The sequence below is a fragment of the Thermobia domestica genome, chromosome 2 (assembly GCF_964235325.1).
Source record: "Thermobia domestica chromosome 2, izTheDome1.hap1.1, whole genome shotgun sequence".
Lineage (NCBI taxonomy): Eukaryota > Metazoa > Arthropoda > Insecta > Zygentoma > Lepismatidae > Thermobia > Thermobia domestica.
The window spans coordinates 330,296,922-330,319,192 of record NC_137455.1 but is presented as its reverse complement, the minus strand read 5'-3'; the positions used below and the strand labels follow the sequence as shown (position 1 = coordinate 330,319,192).

General features: G+C 35.6%; 1 protein-coding gene across 2 annotated transcripts in view; it reads right to left on the bottom strand.

The window, feature by feature from the left end:
• The window catches only part of Vps13 (vacuolar protein sorting 13C), a 426,449-nt gene that overhangs the window by 334,425 nt on the left and 69,753 nt on the right, over positions 1–22,271 (bottom strand). For both annotated transcript variants that reach the window (XM_081749100.1, XM_081749101.1), the window contains exons 8-11: positions 20,349–20,583; positions 9,403–9,529; positions 5,140–5,386; positions 1,583–1,837 (exon numbers count right to left, since the gene is read on the bottom strand). In XM_081749100.1, the coding sequence (XP_081605226.1) occupies positions 1,583–1,837; positions 5,140–5,386; positions 9,403–9,529; positions 20,349–20,583 (864 nt within the window). The remainder of the gene's footprint in view (positions 1–1,582; positions 1,838–5,139; positions 5,387–9,402; positions 9,530–20,348; positions 20,584–22,271) is intronic.

Here is a 22,271-nt window from a genome sequence, read left to right as displayed (position 1 = left end):
GATGTTTTACACGTTCCGTAAAGTGGTCAGCGTAGGATGAGACCTACCTGTTCCCATGACAGTGTCGTTTATTAAGAGGTAGTGATTATCTTCAAAAGCAAAATTCTTCATATTGAAGACACACAATTAGGAATGATGTACTAGGCATTTGAGGTCCAGGACGTGTATTGAGGAAGTCTTTAAGGTTCTTGACAGACAATGCGTGAGTGGAATAGTGGTCAATAGGAAAGTTCTATTTATAAAAACTAAAAATCGTGTTTTTAGTAGCAGTGGGTTCGTGATGGAACGTATGACCGATGACAAGAGGTTCCAATGCACGAGATCCAATATTCAAGAATGACTGTTGATCCTGGACATATGGCTGAAGATAGTAGTTTACGATGGCAACGATACCTTTAGAAATACTGTTAACACTACAAACAATAAGACTGCTGAGTTTGTGGATTTTCAGTAGCAGGTAAAATACTTATACCGCATTTCCGCGAATATAGGCCGCACCTAAACTTTTGACACGAGATTATAGAAAAAAGTAAATCTCGAATATGGGTCGCGGTACTAAATTTACAGGAAAGTTCAATTAGACAATACTTTGAAATGTATCTCTCTCCGTCTCCTCCTCTAACTCTCGCATAACAACGGTGATTCATGAGGATGACCTTCTTTGTGATACTGACTCTGGGCAATATTCTGGATCGTCTACTGGGGGTGAAGAATGAGACCTTGGTGATGCTGAAATGGTGGGAAGTGATTTTGCGTGATCTGCGTGCGTACGAACAAGCTGATACAGTTTTGCTAGACAAAATTGCTTTTCTTTATTTCAAGAACAGGTACTGTATAAAATATTCCGTATATTATTATATATACTGTATAACAAAGATACGTATTCCTGTTAATAAAACTATTAAGTGTACAAGTGTTTTTGTGCCAGTGTAAGGTGTTACCGGTACCCAATGAAGGTGGCAATTTTTACGAACAAGGTATGTTTTCTGCTATTTTCTTCTTAAGTCTGATAGTTTACAAACGTAACTGCAGTAACTCGTAGTGGTATTAATTTCAACTCACAAGCTACGTGTACATGTCATTTTGAAATTGACGATTTATGATCTTTGGGGGGACATCTCGATTATAGGCCGCACCATGATTTTTTCAAGCTAAAATTTACGAAAAAACAAACTGCAGCCTATATTCGCGCAAATATGGTATTTTTGGTATTATTGGTGCCATGTGTAAAAAGATGTCACAGAATTCCACTGTGAAGAAGAACAGGCTCGAATTTATTTAGAGAATCTGGAAGGGGTCTTTTTTCTGAAAAACTGTAGTGGGTATGATTCAATTTGTAGTAAAGACACGTAGTAGATTTTTTTTTTTTTTTTTTTTTTTTAACTACTGTAGTAGAATTCTTATCAGGAGAAATATGATCAGTGTCTGACAGCAAACCCAAGATGAATTTCCATTCAGCTAGTGTGTCAATGAATACGAAAGCAGATGGTATAATATTCCACCCTTAAAATAAATTGTCATTGCTTATATAATTATATTTACATCACTTCTTTCTACACATATTTAACAACAGTCTACTTACTCATTAACATCTATTGCTTTTGGAGCTTTGAAAACATTCACTAGGTTGTTGATTGTCTGGGCATCATATACTATTTCCAATGGCCTGCACAATAAATGCACTCTTTGATCACAACTTTTGTCAAGAGGTTTTGTTTCAAAAAGCACATCTACAAGTGATAAATCTTGTGCTATATTTTTAGAATCGACTAATTTCGGAATGAATTGTTTCTGTTTGAGGCCGGTGACCAAGAAATGAGACACCTTCACTTCAAGCCTGAAATAACAAATAACCTGAATATATAAACATATTTAACACACAAGCCAGAGAAATAATGTGAAAACAACTACATCTACACTACTACAATACCATTTCATAAAGAAGCATCTAGTCATCAAAAAAATTGTAATTGTTTACTGTGTACAAGGAGACGGTTTGAAACGTCGTCTATCAATGCACATTTCTGTGATATAGTAAAAAGCAATCTCCCTTAGAATATACATCGGGTGTTCTTAAAATGGCTACCCACAGGCAGACTAGTAGTGTTATATGATGGTATGCCCTCCGGGGCCTCCTTCAGCCACTATGGGGTATCAAAATTTCACAATGTGGCAACGTCGCAGATTAACTTGGAGCCATTAACATTATTCTACGAATACAACAAGCAGCTGAATCCCTTGCTACACTAATAAGTGATGCTAGTGTCAATCAATATCGACTTTAGCTGCCATCTGGGAAGGATCGATATAACTATTTGATAGATTGGTAGATCTAATCTATGGTTCTTTATTTGCGACGTTGCCACATAGTGCAATTTGTGTCTCCCGACGAGGATTCAAAAGGTATTCAAAATAAACATATATTTCTTACCATCCTATACATTGCTTTATTTTGACTTGTAGAATAATGCTCTGTGGTCCGTGGGGGCCATTTTTAGAACACCTGATATACAGGATGGTAAGAAATTATTTGAACAAACTTCGGGAGCTGATTCCCGACACCGAAACCAAGAAAAAGGTCTTCTGGAACTTTGGTCAGTGAGGAATAGTTTCGCCGATATAAGGTGCTGAAGGCTGTAGGAAAAGGAACTTCAGAGGGCTGTAATTCGAAAACAATGCAACGTAAAGAGTACGGTTTAAAACATGACACTCGAAGTCATAGCTGCTCGATTGAAATATGTGTTTCAAACCTCCGCAAGATGTGTGCGAGGGATTCCCCAAAGGAACGTAGGAATTCCGTATAACCAAGCAAGTAATCCTTACGTTCCTTTGAGGAAGCCCTCTGAAGTTCCTTTTCCTACAGCCTTCAGCACCTTATATCGGCGAAACTATTCCTCACTGACCAAAGTTCCAGAGTACCATTTTGCTGGTTTCGGTGTCGGGAATCAGTTCCCAAAGTTTGTTCAAATAATGTCTTACCATCTTCTATATATAACATTTCTTCTATTGTTTCTAAATTTAGGAATCTTTCACAAGTTAGTAACATTGGTTATTTACAATGTGGAGCATTTCTTTAAGAGTTTACTGGAGTAAACTTTCATTATTGTGCGCTATCGTAATTCTCCTTCTTTATTATATTGATAGAACAATCCATGTTCAACATGTTAGCACGCTAGAAAACCAACACGACGCAACCTAGGATTAAACTCGCAATTCCGTGCTTCACGGATCAGAAATCTATATTACTATATTTTTAAAATAAAGAAAATAACGAATTTTGAACAAGTTGTATTTACTAAATCGTTTTGCTCCTTCGCTGCCACTGATTTTCTGTGATCATGAGGAGTATTCGATTTGAGATGTTGCTCCTGAATTCGGCAGGTAGCATTGACTACCATGTACTATTCATTCAATGTAAGCTGATAGACAATTAAAACAAATTTCCTAACTACTTTTCTCTTTAACACTACAAAAAAGAATTCGTTCACCTTATCAAGGAGGAAAACATTTTAAAGATCAGAATTGTAACGAAATCTTTCAGTTTAATGTTCCACGATTATGCCCTTTAGGCTAAGGGAGATGATTAAAGCAAGTGAATGATAATGGAAGCGAACACACTTGGCCGGGGGACGAACCAGAGACCCCACACACCAGAGCTAAGCGCTCTACCACTGAGCCACCGAGCCCACCTGATAGATACAGAATCTGTCAAACCTAAATTTCCATCTCGTCTTTACTCTTCTTTTAACCAATATCAACAACTACCAATGACAATAACTATATTTTAACTTTTCATTATTAAAATAAGTATTGATTATTACACTGGTGTACAAAACTTACGGGCAAAAGTAAGTTTTTTATGCTGTGTTACATCCAAGTGACATAAATCGGTGAAAGTTGAACTATACAGAGAAAGTAGTGCTACAGTATGATACAGGAAATAACAGGACAGGGTGTCTACTAAAATTCCAAAATGAAATTTCGTAACTTTTTCGTGACCTTTTCTTTACCAAACCATAAAATTTCGTAACATTTTCAAGAGCTAATTTGGCTACGAATTAGGCCGAATTTTCATGCATGCGATAGAAGCGTGCTTTGCTTGTGATTTGGTAGCGTCTAAAGCCGATCACAGACATTTGTGGTAGTGAATCTTGACGTTTTATAGAACAAAATTTTTTAGTCTGTGTATATTTATCGCGACCCAAATCGTGACCCAAAAGCTAAATTTCTTGACTTTCATGACCGTCTTGATTTCGTAACTTTTTCGTGACTTTTGTGACTGACAGACACCCTACAGACAAAAACAAGTGATTAGAAGAACAAAAATGGCACTTTTATATAGAAACAATAACACGGTCCCGTTACATTACGACCTCGACATCGACGAAAATTATACCTCATTCGAAGGGTAATACTGTAGGCTTTTGAATAGGATACCGATCACGCTAGTAATCCTCAAGAGAGGAAAATATGCGAAATTCTCCCGCTTTTTCATGACTCCCTGTTTATTGATTGGTAACACAGTCGTCGGGCAAACAAACATATTGAGTGGATACTATATGTTACTATGAACACATATGAACACATACTCACATTATACTCACACATACTCATACTATGAACATGAACACATATCCACTCATACTCATACTATACTTTACTAAATTATAATCACCCGTTCATATTTTGATGGCTGTTGTGGAGTACTCGCTCAATCAACCAAATAAATAAATAAATAAATAAATAAAATACAAGAAATTTTGTAGAAAAAAAAATTGTCGGAACGTTTTGCCATTTGGAAATCCTTAACATGGCCAAAATCAGTGCCTTAAAAAATAAGTGACACTCAATAACTACCGCACATCTAGCATCCAAGCCCCCCCCCCCCCCCCAAGATAGTGCTTTTAACTCCAATAAACAAACACAGAAACACCTTTCTCATTTTGTATATGACAAAATAAACAGAACTTACATGAACCACTCTGAATTCACACATCGCAAAAAATATGAATTTCACTTGCACAGTTTGACTACAAAATTAGTCTGCTCTTTCGAAAGATGAAATATTAAAATAAGAAGTTAAAAAAAAAAAAAAAAAAAAAAAAAAAGAAAAATTTTGAAAACTACGTAAATACTAACTTCATAGCTTCAGCAGAAGGTCTTTGTTCGACTGCACTAACAACTCCTCCAATTTCCATTCGCAGTATAGGATCACTACCAACTTTCATATTTCTGATTTCTAAAACCAGACTTCGAAGCAAGAACCGGACACTGTTCTCTACAAATGTCTGAGGATATAAACTAGGAGTAGCATTTTCTTGATAATCAATAGCAGCGTACAGTTTCTTCTTTTCCTCTGATGTCATTGCCTCTTCGAATTTTTTTGCTGGAATAATAATAATAATAATAATAATAATAATAATAATTATAATAATAATAATAATAATAATAATAATAATAATAATAATAATAATAATAATAATAATAATAATAACTAAATACATAAAAGAATCTGAACTGCAGAAATAAATATCACTGACATAAATACATTATTCACCACACTTGGTACAATATACAGGGTGTTACATAAATGTATCACAATATTTTGGGAACAGATTCCTCACATCAAAGCAAGAAAAAAAGTTCATGTGGACCTGTGCTCAAAAGTAGATAGTTTTGAGTTATAGGGTGCCGAAAACGTGAAATAAATGAACTTTCGAAGTTCATAACTCCACTAATATGGGACCTATCGTAGCCAGGTCAAAATATTACTGACGAACTGGTATGTGAACTATCCAAATACTCATGTTTACGAATGGTCCTTGCACAGTACTTGCACATCAATTTTTAGAGAGGTAGGTGGAGAGTGATCAAGTACTTCCAACCAGTCTCTGTAAAAAAAAGTGAAATGAAATCTTTAAGTTTTACGTTCCACGTTTTGCCGGTTAGGCTAAAGGAGACGGTGATGATGAGAGATGAGTGAAATGGTGGAATGAAGAAAGTGGAGGAAACGGGAGAACCCCGAGAAAACCCACGAGCACGGTGTTTGTCCACCACAAAGTCCACACGGCACGAGCTGGGATCGAACAAGAGGCCTCAAGCACCGGAGGTGAAGCTCTACCACTGAGCCACCGCGCCCCCCTCTCTGTAAAAATGATTGTGCAAATACCGGAGGTTCTGCAAGATGGATATTTGGATAGTTCACATATCAGTTCCTCATAGTATAGGCAAATTAGGGTTGGAGATGGAAAAAATATTAGAAAGCAAATTTTCATTTTAACACGTTCTATGGACTCCCCTGATACTCCACAGAAAAATCTCCAAAAATCCCACGTGGGCAACCACCTGAAATGACCTCATCAATATGGCGGAAACGCAACTATGACTCTTATGCTTATGCGGCAATATCTCATCACAGAACTGAGATACAAACTTCATTCTAATACCAAATTAAAGATAAAACATTGTTTAACTGATTTCAGCTAATATCGTTCTTAAGTGTTGCAGCCATTTTTAAATATGGCGGTTATTATCTTAACAATTAATTTTCTCCCTTTCATTTTATTTGTTTTATAGTAGATTACTATGAAACTATCAGATATACGGGAAAATACCTTGCAGTAAACGTTATAGAATAGAGTTTCACCTTTCTAAAGATACGAATATTATTTCTGTATCTTAACAATTAAGCGAACTAGTCCATTTTATGTAGCGCAAGGTGTTGAATTTTCAGCACTTAGATTATGCTAAACGTGTGAGAATTTTTTTTTTTTTTTTTTTTTTTTACAATTAAAGGCGGAAAATCGTTTGGAAAACAAATTTTAACACTTTTTTTTTTTTTTTTACAACCGCTGAGACTCCTGAGAAAATCGTCAAAAATAGCACATGGGCAACCACCTGAAGTGACGTCATCAATATGGCGGCCATGCGAATACATTCATTTATGCTTATACGATCATATCTCATCACAGAACTGAGATAAGAACGTCGTTCTGGTGCTAAGTTAAAGGTACATGATTCAAATGATTTAAGTTAATATCGTTTTTATGTATTACCGCCATTTTTAAATATGCTGGGTATTATCTTAAAAATTAATTTACTCCGTTTTATTTTATTGGTTTCAAATCAGATTACTATGAAACTACCAAATACATACATACGAAATATTTTTAGTAATTTAAAGTAATATTGATATCGCTAATTTACTTGGCTTTGTAATGGCAAAAAGTCTGCGTTTTACATTATGATATTATCAAACAAAATTATTATTTAAAATAGCAAATATTAAACATTTACTGTTACAAAATAACATATAGTTAAAATTTTGTTTAATAACATAACACATATATTTAATCAAAATTTAGAAATCATTTATTGCATTACAAATTACGTAACTTAGCTCTCTACTAATGTTTATGAATCGTTTAGAAGATTGTTTTGAAGTTTTTTCAATATCGTCACAAATATAATCGTCGTCTTCTAATGAATTTAATACTAGTTTATTTATGCATGGTTCTCCCGCACGTTCTCCAAATATTGATGTGCAGTGGAGTCCTCCTTTTCGGAAATCACAATTTCTGGAATAGTCACTTTTGCATCCACACCGTACGATGGAGTAGATTATCTGGCGCTGGTGGCAAAGTCGATGCCACGGGTACGTACTGCCTGACGTCATTTCAGGCCACATGGGATTTTTGGAGATTTTTCTGTGGAGGGAGTCCATAGAACGTGTTAAAATGAAAATTTGTTTCTAATGATTTTTTTCCGTTTTGAGCCATTCTTGGCTTAATTTTCCTTTGCTATCAGTGATGTCTTGACCCGACTACGATAGGTCCCATAGTAGTGGAGTTATTAACTTTTAAAATTCGCTTATTTCACGTTTTCGGCACCCTGTACCTCCGAAATTATCCACTTTTGAGCACAGGTCCACATGAACTTTTTTTTTCGTATTTTGATGTGAGGAATGTGTTCTCAAAATATTGATACATTCATGTAACACCCTGGGTATACAGGTATATACAGATATATACTTCTTGAAGATCGAAATTAATGATAGTGAAAAGATTAAGAATTTTACATAGTGTTATAATACAAGCTTAGAAATAAAAAAAAAATATGCAAAGCAATATTTTCATGTATATTGAGTAATAATAGTAACATTGTATCTTCTAAACTGTCAGGGATATCATGACAAAACCATCTTTTAACTTGTCTACAAGGTATGCAACTACTGAATTTTTGTGACTTCTGAAGAAGTCTCTTCGTAATTATGGTCTACACCTGGTACATACGGTGCCTGGTCCAAGATCGTGAAAAGGAAGAAAAAATTAATCGGCTGCTCAATTTCACAGAAACCCAGAATATACCTGATTGAGACTGAATCAACAAAACAAAAAACAAAAAAAAATCTCACTTTATGCTTGCTATTACATTCTTCTTCACTCTTGGTAAAGCAAACTGCTATATATGATGTAAAATCCTGTACAAGAGTGTAACGAAACTACATCAGTTTTAAAAAACTACGGATGATATACTGTATATTTAGCTCAGATTCCATATCTTGTAACGAAGACTGATGAAAAAAAAAAAAAATTGTGGAATAATCACTTAAGAAGTAGTACATGACATTAACCAACGCACCCTTCATGATGCTGGTCCACATCAACCTGATTTAGTGCGATTTAGGATGTAAGTCAAAGTCTTGCGCTTCAAAAGTGATAATTGTAGGAGTTTAAGCCTGTCACTAAACGTTCTGAAACAGCATTTTTTTTTTTTTTTTTTTTTTTTTTTTTTTTTTTTTTTTTTTTTTTTTTTAACTCGATCGCATGCAGTGCTGGCAATTTGACATATTTTATCATGGACCATGTCACATTAGGTATTTCAAGATTGTTTCAGATAATGACTTCGAGTAAACAAGTTGGAACCTACTTTACCCTAATACCTAATTACAGAAAATAAAAGAAATAATTTCACAAATTTGACAACAAATGAAACAATTGATTTAGTGTCCTATTGTTATTCTTCTGCAGGATCAAGACGATGTTTATTAAATGTATATGAAGCGATGGCATCTCAAGGGAATGGGAGGAAACGGAAGAATCCAAGAAAATCCAGACAAAATCCAATGACTTCAAATGACAAAGGAGACCCGTCACAGCAAAAATGAGTATTTTGTCTCTAAGACACACATACATTTTTTTAAAATAGATAGATAAGACAAAGGGAGAAAACTATTCAGGATGATCAGTTCCAGAAATTGAAATTAGAATCTTTGATAGCGAGGCAAAAACTTATTGCAGTATCACCATCCTTAAAAAGTGATATCATGCGTATGTGTAAAATTAATTAACAATTCACTGCCATTTCTAATACTACAAATTATGTTTCAGTAACTAAGCTTACCTATTTCTGCTGCTACTCCTTCTTCCTCTGTATCTTCCTTCGGAGATGACCCCCACCACCCCCAGGAAGAGAGCCACCCCTTCTTTCCCTTTCGCTGTGCTGCTGCTTCTCTTACTGCACGGGCAACCTGTATATAATGTGTCATATTAAGATTCCAGCTAAATAATTTAAAATATTTTTCAAAATACAGCCTAACTGTTTCATGCAAAAACTATTATTACATACCACTAGCACCGTAACATGTGCGTTATAATAATTATTTATAGCTCAAACTCTTGTTTTACTACTCTTCAAACATACGGACGAATACTACACTTATTAGAAAATTTGCTTAAAAGCTGATCAACAAGTATTACTGTATGCAAGCATTCAATCTGATCAGATTTTATAACATGCTGACGTTTTGTACGTTGTTATTTCTTTGAAACAAATATATACTGAAAGCAATTAAAATAAACTACTTATCATGCTACTCAGACACACAAAACATGCATTTAAATCAACTTTTTACCCTTTCTATGAAAATAAATATAACTACTGCTTATTATAAAATTTAAAGTCTTTATTTTATATGCCATAATCTATGTTTAAGTAAATAAATTGATTTGCATACTTTGTGTATATTTGTTTTATTCATGTCCAATTATTTCGATGCCTCATGAAGAAGATGCCAGGTATTATGGAAGCATCGAAATGACTGGACACGAATTAAAGAATTAGAATTATACGCAAGTTACGTAAATCAATTTATTTACTTATACATATATTGTTGCTTCTTATCTTACGTTTTCTGTCCAACGACAAACATAGTGATTAATTGTGATATCAATTTTCTTAGTTGATATACTGTTCTTCCTAGCATTTTCACATTTTGGCCACATGTGAAAGATAATTTACGTAATAGAAATATAATTATTGCATTCAAAATACTGATTGCTTTCAGATTTACGTGCTCATTAATAACAATTCTCTTAGGCTCCTTAAACTGCAGTTGTTCACCTGTTTTATTCTCCATATTAATACCACAATGTTTACGTTACTAAATTTCTGAAAATATCTGCTCTGTAAATCATCACACAATACAAGGTGTAAGTAAAAAATAAAATAATATTCTACGGAAAACTATACACACAAAATCGGATAACACCTTTCAACTTAACCAAATATCAACTTGGGCATGAACTATAAAACTAAATGCACGTGGCAAGACGTGCTTCTTTGTAGTGTGTAAGCAGTAAGGTAAGAATGCAATATTATATAACTTATTTCTCCCTCAAGCACATTAAAAATAACTCAGCTACAGATACAGAAAATAACATACCCCTGTATGTTAAACTACAAGTGATTCCCTCCCTCCGTGCGCAGAATGAACTCGCCTGACCTTGGTCAGGCGTATGTCAGTGTATTGTGAGCTATGACACACTGTTTTGAGTTTTATTGCAATGCTGAAAGTCCTGCCCGAATTGAGCGCTTTCAGTAGTAGTATGTTCCATAACCTTTCCAAGTGTTTGTGTTCTCTCGTAGGGCCGAAAATGCAGCTAAAAATGATTTGTTTTTGCGAAGATTATGATATAACCTTTTACAACGCAGTTTAATGTTTCACTGGAACAGAAACAGCATGGGTTGTGACATTAGCTTGACTTTAATCAAGAATGTAATCGACAAGTATAGCGATTCCGTGACCCTAGCGTTCAATTCTTCAACAAAGGGGATGAGAACAAGACCGTGTTCACAAGTCACTACCAGCATGAAGGTGAAATTTCACAGAATGACCAGCCAAGAGAATTCTTGACACAAAGAATGGCGAATCATCTAAAATGTATCTTTGGGAACTATCAATCGCATCTTGTGCCAACAGCTGAATCTTGAAAAGGTGTACAAGGATAGCGGTCTCATCTTACCGATGCCCGAACGGGAACACAATTGTATCGTTTTGAAACTGTACGATCGGCATCTGACAAATCAAATCTATCGGTACATCGCTACACTGGATAAGGTGAGGATGCACTTTTTCGACGGCGGCAAAACAAAAGCCATCATACAGAGGCAAAGACGAGAAGCACTTCATAAAGTGGATCCAAGCATGCAACAACACTTCCCGAAACGGTTCATGGTGGTTGCCAGCTACTGTCACCGAAGCCAACTGAAGATTCGTAGAGGGAAGAAAAACTGCAAAGTCAACAGCAGCACTGCCAGGAGAAGATCCTGGGGTCGATTTACGAGCACGAGCTATCAGAAATTTACGGAAACGAGACCAACATTATCCACATCCATCACGGTATTCTACCAGGATATGAGTTGAGTTGATTTTGAGTTTAGCGTTCCTTTCAGCAGCGAGGCTATATGAAACATGGGCCTACTGATTAACGTGGAATCCGAACCACATGAGCTCCCGCCGGGAGTATATGAAGAAGGTTACTGGAATACAGATAATGCCTTTCAATGAAATATCTGTGAAAACTCCAGACCCAAATCCTGTTACTTATAAAAGGGCTGTGGGCAAAAGGCATGTGACAAATGTGAGTGCACTGGAAAGCCGTGAAAGAGAAATGCAACAAGTCCCCACTCCACTCCCCGTAGTTCTCCAATGGAGCCTTCTGTAATGGAAACTAAGTTCCCGGGCCATTGTTTGGAACCAGGAGACACATCACGCACTACCGTACCTAGTGCCATGGATTTCCGTAACTATTTGGTAAGAACAATTTGGTCACATATAACCGGAAGCCTCTGTAGCAGGTCCGTTGAGATTTTACTCCATTTCTTGTTACTTATAAACTGTTGATCAACGTAACTGTCAGTAGTTTACATCTCTTCATTTAAAACAAACATACTTTCCCTCTTAAAGCTATGATGACATAGTCAGTAAGACGTCTATCTACTAACCAAATAGCCCGTTGAGACGGGATTTACTCTCTCGTTCTACCTCCCTCGAATTTCACCCAAATTCTGTCAAATGGATACTTGGGGAAATCTGTGGAAAAGGAGGTCCGAGCATGGCGTTGATCACATCACCTTCTGCCATAGATAATTCTTTAACACGTTAGCTGTTATCTGGATCCGATCGGACCAACTGCAGAGGTCTAAGAAAATGTCCCCGTAGGCCCGATCGGACTCACAATTTCTAATTTGTCGAGTTTCCGTTCGAGACCTTGTACCGTGAAGTACTCCCTCTAGTGTTAATGAACTGTAGTGTTTTTATCACACAATGTATGAGAGATTTATGCTATAGATTTTGTTGTTAGATGTTGCTGATTAACGCCGCTAGAGGTGCTGACCATAAATAACAAATATTTACTGTTTTTATAGGGCTGATCGGACCTACGTGTTGCTTTTTGAATTACATGTTAGAAGTTTAACAATGGATACATTATTTATTTTATTTTGACAAGATGCCAGTCTTGTGAGTGAAGTCCCTGTCATTTGCTGAATTTTCAGAAGTCTAGATCACTATACTGTTATTAGTAATGAGATCACATTCTGCGCATTTCTTCGTTTCATTTTACAAAGAAACTACTTGTTAGCACTAAAAGCAAGAGGACTTAATCCACACTTCTCGTACAAAGCTAGCCTGCATATGTAGTAATGAAGAAATGACTATTAAATAGAGTTGCCAGTTCAACTGTAGTTTATCCTCAGGTCCATAATAATAATATCGGACCACCAACTTTCATGCTCGCGGACTCAATACCTTGCCTTAGATTATGTTTCAAAAATATAAACAAAACAAGAATAATGTAAGTAAGTACGTTGGCACTCTACCGGTGAACAACAAAATTCACCCTTGACAGATAACGTGTTAATATATGCTCCTACATGTGTCGATTCACAGACCTTGACACCGCCCGTGCACCAAATTAGCTATCCCGAATGGGTGACAAAGGTTACCTGTACTAACTATATTTCATTTATAAATTATATTTCTGAAAATACGAATAATAAACAAATTCAAAATAATAAATGGTAAATCAATAACTGTGTTTGCGTTTAGTTGTCAAGTTAGGCATTAAAAATGTAGATCTACATTTGGAAATAATTGCCTATTTATCCGAAAATGATTTTGAATTGAAAGTGTATTAATATATTGTGACTAATGCAATTATACTCGCCATAATAGCTTTCAACAAATGAGTAGCAGACGCACACAATGCGAAATGCCTACAGAAATTAAAAACAATTCACTTACGCAAAGGTACCAATACAAAAGCCATCTTCAGAAAAGCGTTTAATGTATAAGCCTACAAGACTGTCGTCTGCATCGCGATCATTATACTACGGGCGGTGTCTGTCTCTAGCTAATGGGACTTGTAAGCTAACATGTGGGTAACCTTATTGTAGCACAAGACAAGTACTTCGGATTGTAAACCTCCCTTAGCGGAAGGAGAGAAAAGTCTGGTACTCCAAACACTGAGAAAGGAGAGACAACTAGATTTACGTTTCTAGTTTAAAAGATTTGAAGCTTTTCCCACAAAAAGTTTACTCTTTCATTGATTTTAAATTGTATGTACCGCTTACAGCGCTTATATAATCGCCTCGTTCCAGCTAAATACGTTATATGCAAAGAATATTTTAAAGCTACACTACACTTAACCTAAAACTATAGTTGATAATCCTGCAAAGCCAAAAGCAAGGAATTTCATTAGGCTCACACACACAGAATTTAAACTTTTTCAATAACTGTATAGTATAGTATACAAAATATAAGTTTAATGAGAAAATAGCCGTGCATATGTAACAAACTTACTGAGTCCTTTCCCAGAGAGGTTGAAACGAAGTTAAAAATGTGTAAGCACGACCAGATACAGTCAATTATTCAAATCAAAGTTTCGGATCTAGGATTTAATCAAACTAGAAGCTTTCTAATTTTGCAGCACTATTACAATTTAATCAGCATTTTATTACTTCAATACAAAATTTGGTTTTGATAACTGAAGCTGACACAAATCAAAACGGAAATCAATTATAAGATTTGAAGAGAACGAAAGAGCAATCCGAAACTCTGATTTACACAGTGTATTACTATCCTGAGCTTAAAATTCGAGTATTATATTATTCTTATTACAAAATTAAATGCACAAATTCTAGTATTTTTCCACTATGAAGTGTATTCAAACCAGCTGAGCTAGACTTTCAGCACATTATGAAGTTTATAGTGTATGTAAAATTTCTATTTAAAAAGAACGAGGAAATAACTTCGTATTTGCACTATGTCCTATTTATAATATCGAATGCTTAAAAAATGTATACACACTTTAAAACATGTCAAAAAAAAAAAAAAAACTCAAATCCCACGTGGAGGGATGAAATACAATATGGCGGCAGTGTGACGTTTACTTAACAGATGAGAGCACGTACCAGGGAGTTAAGCAGCCAGTGATGAGTGATTCATATCAACATGGCGGAAATACGTTTTTGTAAGATTTTTGTTAAGTGGCACGGCATATTTGAGAATGTGATGAAATTCAGACATAATGGAGACTTGGGTATGGGACAACTGACAATTACTCATACTCGCATACGTAAAATTCGGATAGGTGCTGATTGCCACGGGTGCTGACTGCCACAGCCAATTATCGGTGCTGATTGCCACGATTGTCTCGCTGATTGCAAATATGAAGGTGCTGACTGCCAAGACGGCGTGCTGACTGCCACGAGCCTGGGAGAAACTATATTTGGAAAGAGGGGAATTGATCCCTCATACTAAATTTATGATTATTAATTAATTTAGTAGGGATTAATTTAGTAATCATCACAGCAAATCTATGTGGCATCCTATAAGTTACAAAGTTGCTCACTAAGTGGAACGATATACGCTTGGATGTTTATAAAGGGATTGACTTTTCTGTTATATGTACAATTTGCACATTTCATTGTTATATTAATTGTTTTATTGTATTATTTAATGGATATGATGGTCTGAAGCCAGCTGACAAGGGAAGTTCGGGAGAAAGCACTCGCCTGCAGATAAATAAGCACGTCATTTGAAGGACCAATTCATGCTGATTACAACAGGTAATAAAACTTCTGTACGTTGAGAACTGTTCGAGATATTCAGCTTGGAAGTTTATGTGAGAAAATGAGTGGATGCACGTTTCAACGCGTTAAGTATTCTCTCCCATGGCGAAGCCTGATGGTTTGAACTTGCTATTGCTTGATCACTAGGGTCCATTCACAGACAAATTGTCCATTACAAGTTGCATGACGGATGGCAAAGACGTAATGGTTGAGAAGATATCAAAGAATTGCACACCATTTGATGTGTTTTGATTCCGATCAACCAAAGATTATGGCAGGAGATTTGTACATAGTATGAAACTTCTTCATCCGGACGTTATAATGTACCAACGAAACACTCAAATAAAGTTCGTGTCCATACGAATCACTTCCGATCACCGCGATACATTGGATTGTTTCAGTTTGCGTTCTACAAGACAGGTTACGAACAAATTATAGGCCTATAACTTTTGAATCACTTGTCGAAATTGCTTTTTGCTTTGTTTTTGCGAACTGTTCCCTTGACGGATGCAACGCAATTGCACATACAAGATGTTCATGGTGCAAGGGAGTCTTTTGCCTCCGTCATTTCTTCATAAAACAGAAGAACAACAGTGATCAATTTTCAACTCTAACCTATGATTATTGTGAACAATGTAATGACTAATTGTATCTAACAAACCCGTTAGTTATTGCGAAACACTTTTTTTTTTCTGTTACTTCGGATAGTTTTCAATTCGTGCGTCAATATTCGTTACTAATTATGTTGTACTTAACGCGTATAAATGCGCATATCCTCATTTTCTTATATAAACTTCCAAGTTGAATATCTCGAACCGTTCTCAACCGTACAGGAATTTTATGCTGATTACAACAAGCTTATGAATTAGGGCTTCAAATGGCATGCTTATTTTCTCTGCAGGCGAGTGCTTTATCCTGAACTGTCCTTGTGAGGGACAGCCAGCAGTGCTCTTTTGATGGAACTTTCAAGAGCTGCTCGAAACAATTTGCGCAGCTGTACACAGTTCATGCTGACATAGGGAGTTCAAGTGAGAACACACAAATCGTACCAATTTTGTACGCTTCCTGGCAAAACTGAAAGTACACTCATGTCCAAAATGATTGTCGCATATCTATAACTGTCTTCTTGTAAGAATATAATTTGATAATGATTTTGCAGAGTACTTTTAATACTGATATTATGTGTATAATCAGGAAATGTATATTTGTGGTAAATTTCATAGGAAAAGAATTATAAACACGAAAATCATAATGAGTAAAATAAAATGTAACTAAATGGACAAGAAAATTTTATTTTCCTTTCATTGTTCTTATTTACTGCTCTTTTGACATGAAATTTACCACATACTTGTCTTTACCGATTATACACATACTAACATTATAAGAAATACCGGGCGAATTCATTATCAAATTATATTACTAGAACAACATATTTATAGTCATGCTTAATTTTGGACATGAGTGTACATACAGAGACCTGTTTACCTTTGTTAGAAGTTGGTCTGAACAACATGGTCCTAAGGTTCATCACGTTTCTTTCATATTTCTTGGCGTCCGGTAATGTTATGTCTAGCAACCTTCTCTCAGACTCGTGGCAGTCAGCACCCCACCTAAAATTCGCACTGCATAGAACAGTGTGTGATGTACACAAAGGCTGATTTGGAGAACGTAAAGGAAATCGATCGGACCTCTGCGCTCTACCGAAAGACGTGGTACATTGTCATCAAAGTACGATGCTCTTACATCCCTGTAGTAGTGCCGTTGAACACCATCTTCTTGAAAATAAAACCTCTCATTACCGTACGGTTCACAAACTGTTCCAGCACTGCACCCAAGTATTTATCACTTGTAGCCGTCCGAGGTCGCCCCGACCGGCCTATGTGTACATCACATACTGTTCCATACAGTTCGAATTTGCAACGTATACAAGCAATTATCAGCCGCAAAGAGGAATTAATACCATTTTTACATCTTCATTGTTTCTGAACATAGATCACATTCTTAAATTTCCAGTACCACTTTCACAAAATCTTGCGCGTTTCAAAGTTCAACCGTACTTTCACCATGTTGATATGAAATCACTCGCCACTGGCTCTTAGTGGTATCTTCTGGTATTTGCTGCAATTTGTTTGGCAAATATCACGCTATTTTCCTACCGTATTTCACTCCTCCAGATGAAAATATGAATTTTTCAGTCATGTTTTAAAGTATGTATACATTTTCCTGAAGCACCGTGTATTTCCCAATTAAAGAGCTTATTTTATTCTCAAAGGTATAGGACCTATTTACACACATATTGGTGAAGATGTCACCCTTGTAAAACAGAAAGCACCCGTACTGTTGAAATTGTGTTATTTAATTTCAGCATCTAATATACTGATTCATATAGAACAATTTTAATATTTCATAGTACTGTTTTCGTTGCAGAAGGGCACATTTCTCACGTCTGCCAAAAAGAATGCAGGAATAGGAATGTTGTTGTTACCTTCTAAAAGTAACTTTCTCATTTACAATACAAAATTAAAACCAACTCATTTTTTCCTTTCTTTTTTCAGCCTTCACAACAATGGAATTTAAACATAATATTAAAAATTGGACTTCAAGAATGTCCAATACTTAATAAAGTACAGTACATAAAGAGATTAGTATATTCCAGATATTGCTTACCACTGCTTAATGTATGACAGGTAATCATATTGCGCAGTGATAAAACAAAATGTCTTAAAATTTTTGATCAATTTCTGTTACAATACTTTCAATGTGCTAAACTCTTATCAAGCCTTATTTCATTCTTCTATTATTTTCTTTTACATCAAATTTATCAAGTCCTCCTCCTGTGGAGTATTGGAACAGCGCTAAAGCTTTTAATGCACTAATTACAGAAGAGAAGTGCTGTGTACATATATTTTCTGCTTAAGATTTCGGAGTTGAAGAAACATTGCTTACAGGATACAGGACGGGCGAAGGAAGAAAAAAAATTCGCGATACCAATCGTTGTGTTTCCTTCGTAAGGTTACGAGTAATCCGTGACTATTGTTACTGAATCGATATAACAGAAACATTCCATGAAGAGATACGACATTTTAAAGTAAAGCAACAATATCTTCATAGCCTTTTTTTTTTTTTTTTTTTTTTTTAAAAAACTCACTTGCACTCGTAAGGGTGCATGTTCTACTTCATAGATTTACAAAAAAATATTTCAAATGGTTGGAGGATATACAAATACGTTTTCTGTAATCCGTTCTACGGATAAGAGCATAGAGTTCCTGAATTTTTTTCAACATGACTTACGTTCTCAAATTACCACACTCTTTCTCCCTTGGTGGATACAATTTTGTGGTCGCTTTAGCAAAATCTTAAGATCACAATGAAATAACTCGAAGAGCAACGCAATATACAATATGGTGTGTACGGAAGTATGCCGTAATTAGGATAAAACTCATTTAATGTGTAGTGATTCTGTAATAAGAAGGGTAGTCAGTTCCAACGAGTGGTCGCTAGCAAAAGACGATTGCCAGCAAAAAGATATAAATGTACGATTTTTTTCTTCAATAATTTTAAAATGGAGACAATAATTTGAATACATACTTCTGTAAATTTGAATCACCTGAGAAAGTAAAGAACTCACAGTGCCCCATCTTCAGCTGATGAAGTAAGTACCAACTAATTATAATTCATAAGCTGAAATGTGTTCTAATGCTTATAAGCTTCAAAGGTTTGTGTTTAATATTTATTTTTAACATATCTAGTTGAAAATAGTACAAATTTATAGGTTATATATATATATATAGGCGCGGATCCAAGGGGGGCTATAGCCCTCCCTTGACGCTTAGGTATACACTGGATAAAATGGGGCTTCAATCCTGCTTTACACCGAATAAAGTTGCAAACTATGGTTTAGCCCCTCCCTTGATCGAATTCTGGATCTGCCAATATATATATATATATATATATATATATATATATATATATATATATATATATAGGGGCGGATCCAGGATATGATCAAGGGAGGGGCTAAACCATATTTTGCCGTTTTATCCAGTATAAAGCAGGATTGAAGCCCATTTTATCTAGTGTATACCTAGCGTCAAGGGGGGGGGGGCTATAGCCCCATAGCCCCCTTGAATTCGCCACTGTGTATATATATATATATATATAGGGTGTACCAGAAGTAGTGACTCATCTTTTGAGTGCTCAGTACATTTTTATTATAAACAAGAATGGCATGAAACAAGATTGTAGGTGCAGAGGAATGATGTAAAAATCAAGTACTTTACAGTATTTAATTCCTATTTTTCATTTGGAGGTCCACCTGGCGGCCATTAACATCGATGCATGCCTGCGTCTGGAGACGCACATTTCTGCACGCATCTTGGCACATCTGAACGGGAATATTGTTGAATTTCTCGGTGATTCGTGTCGTCAATTCTGCAACACTGTTTATGGGTCTTGCATATATCTTGTTCTTCAACTGTCCCCATAGAAAGAAGTCGGGAGGGGTGAGGTCTGGTGACCGTGGGGGCCATTCCACTGTTCGCCGACGACCAACCCATCGCCCGGGGGAGATGTTCAAAAAGTCACGGACAATCCAGGGCAAAGTGTGGAGGAGCACCGTCTTGCTGCCACCACAATGTATCAAAATCATCCCTCTCCTGAACAAAGTTATCACAGACTCTTTAACTACCGCACCTAACAACAAGTGAGTCACTTCTTCTCGGACACCTCAGAACTCAACTCAGTCTGTTAAGACAGTTTTGATTGAAATTAGGTGTCTTGTCTAACTTCCACTACTAGACACAAATTGTAAAAGCTATACAAAACACTTGAACATGGAAACTTAACCAGTATATATTGCTTTATTTTTATGTAAACATATTACAATTATTATAATTTGATTTAAAGCATAAAGTAGTAAATTAAATTACAATTACCTCCATGTCGACTCTCTCTCTTACAAGTATAATGTTAAAAAGATCCAAATATTTCTCGCATTCTGCCAGTGTTTCCTTAACATTTTCTGGGACACTTCTACTAGTCAACTTGGTACGATATGCTTCTGCGTAACGTCTGCACATATCCCGGTGCTCACGCATATGTTCCCATTCCCAATCGCGCCGCCGCCGTCGAATATCTTCTTCTAATATGCACTTGTATGCAAAACGCCACCTAAGACGTTACAATTAAACAAGTTAATACTGAAAGATAGGTATACTTAAATTACAATACTATATTATTATATAATAATGTCACAAGTGTCTGACGAAGTCCAGAAACGAGATATAAATATGATGAGATTGTGATCTAAGAAATGAATTAGTAAACATACAAATACTTAGATTCTTGAATGACCTTTTGGTCTGCAGAGTAATCGAAACAATGAGAACTACCAAGATATCCCGAATAGTATATAGGGCTTAACTTCTGTTGATACGAGAAGTGTCCCGAAAATAAGTTTAGAAAAAATATTCATATTTCTTAAACTACTCATATATTACGTTGTACATAAACCAATCCACATTGTGTGTACAGAGATATGCCCTTGTATCGGGCACCACTTACAGAGACACTTTTGTATAAGCATGTTGTCCAGGGAAAGTCCCTGGTGCAGGTGAAACTATTTATAGAGATATTTCCTCCGACCTTAGGATTCCTAGGTAAAACCAAACCATTTGTTGATATTTCCTGGTAAGGGCACTTCCTGGGTACCATTTATAGAGAATGGTAACATGGAGATACTATATACGCATGTAACATCGATATGGAAAGTTGTGTGTGAAAATGAAAATCCAGACGACTTATCCTTAACACATTAATGTAAATATATGATAACACCACATACATGGTTGTACACAACAAAAATGAATAAGTAAATTATAGTGTAAACGGCACAACGCTTTATGCAAGAGTTAGATGCAGCAGAATAGACATTAACAATACATGATTGTTGTGCGATAGAATTTATTTGTTCGGAAAAAAATCAAACAAGGTCCAATAGCAAAGTATGCATTTCTGATAGCTTCAGTTGTTGGAAGTGTATGCTAACTGGATACCTTGTCACCTGATTGAGGCGTGGATGATGCTGCCATCTACGAAATTTCGTAGATATGTGGCATGCCTCCGCTCTTCAATTCTGTTGGGAAGATAAGGATCAACTACAACTTTATTTTCGTTTGTAGACAAATATCCTATATAGAGCATGTTATTCGAGAAATTTACCTTTATAATGTGTTCTGTTGAATTAGAAATTATCATAAAAGTGAAATTGGAGATTAATACAAGTTAATATTGATTGTGAAACGAACAAAACTGTGAAAATAAGTTGTGGAAAATTTGTTTAAATTCTGTTTGACCAGACAAGCAAACGAATAAATGGGACTATTCTTTTTCTTGTATGCTGGCTTTTTGGTATGTATATCTTTTTTATTATCATTATTTGCATGGACAATCGGAGATTTTTTTAACTTTGGACTACATTTGTATTTCATTCAGAACATGCTCTAGAGACATTAAGATTGCCCGTAAACTTTGTTTTGCGGATAGTCAAAATTTAGTTGAAACTTCAGAGAATTGTGTTTTGTTATTTGAACCAGAGAGAAATTTCTTATATAGAATTGTTGCTACACATTATTCTTTAACCTTGAATAAAAATTGTTAATTACATTTAGTAAAAAAAACCTCTCGTGTTTAAATTCAAGTTAAAACCTATTGAGAAAACACCACAAAACGAACTATCCGAACGGTTCTTAAAATATTCAACAAGAACCGTGCAACAAAATTAAATTATCTTCCTAACAGAATTCGGTGTTTCTGATTAAAAGTAGGAAGCTTATGCTTAATAAATAAATTGTATTAGT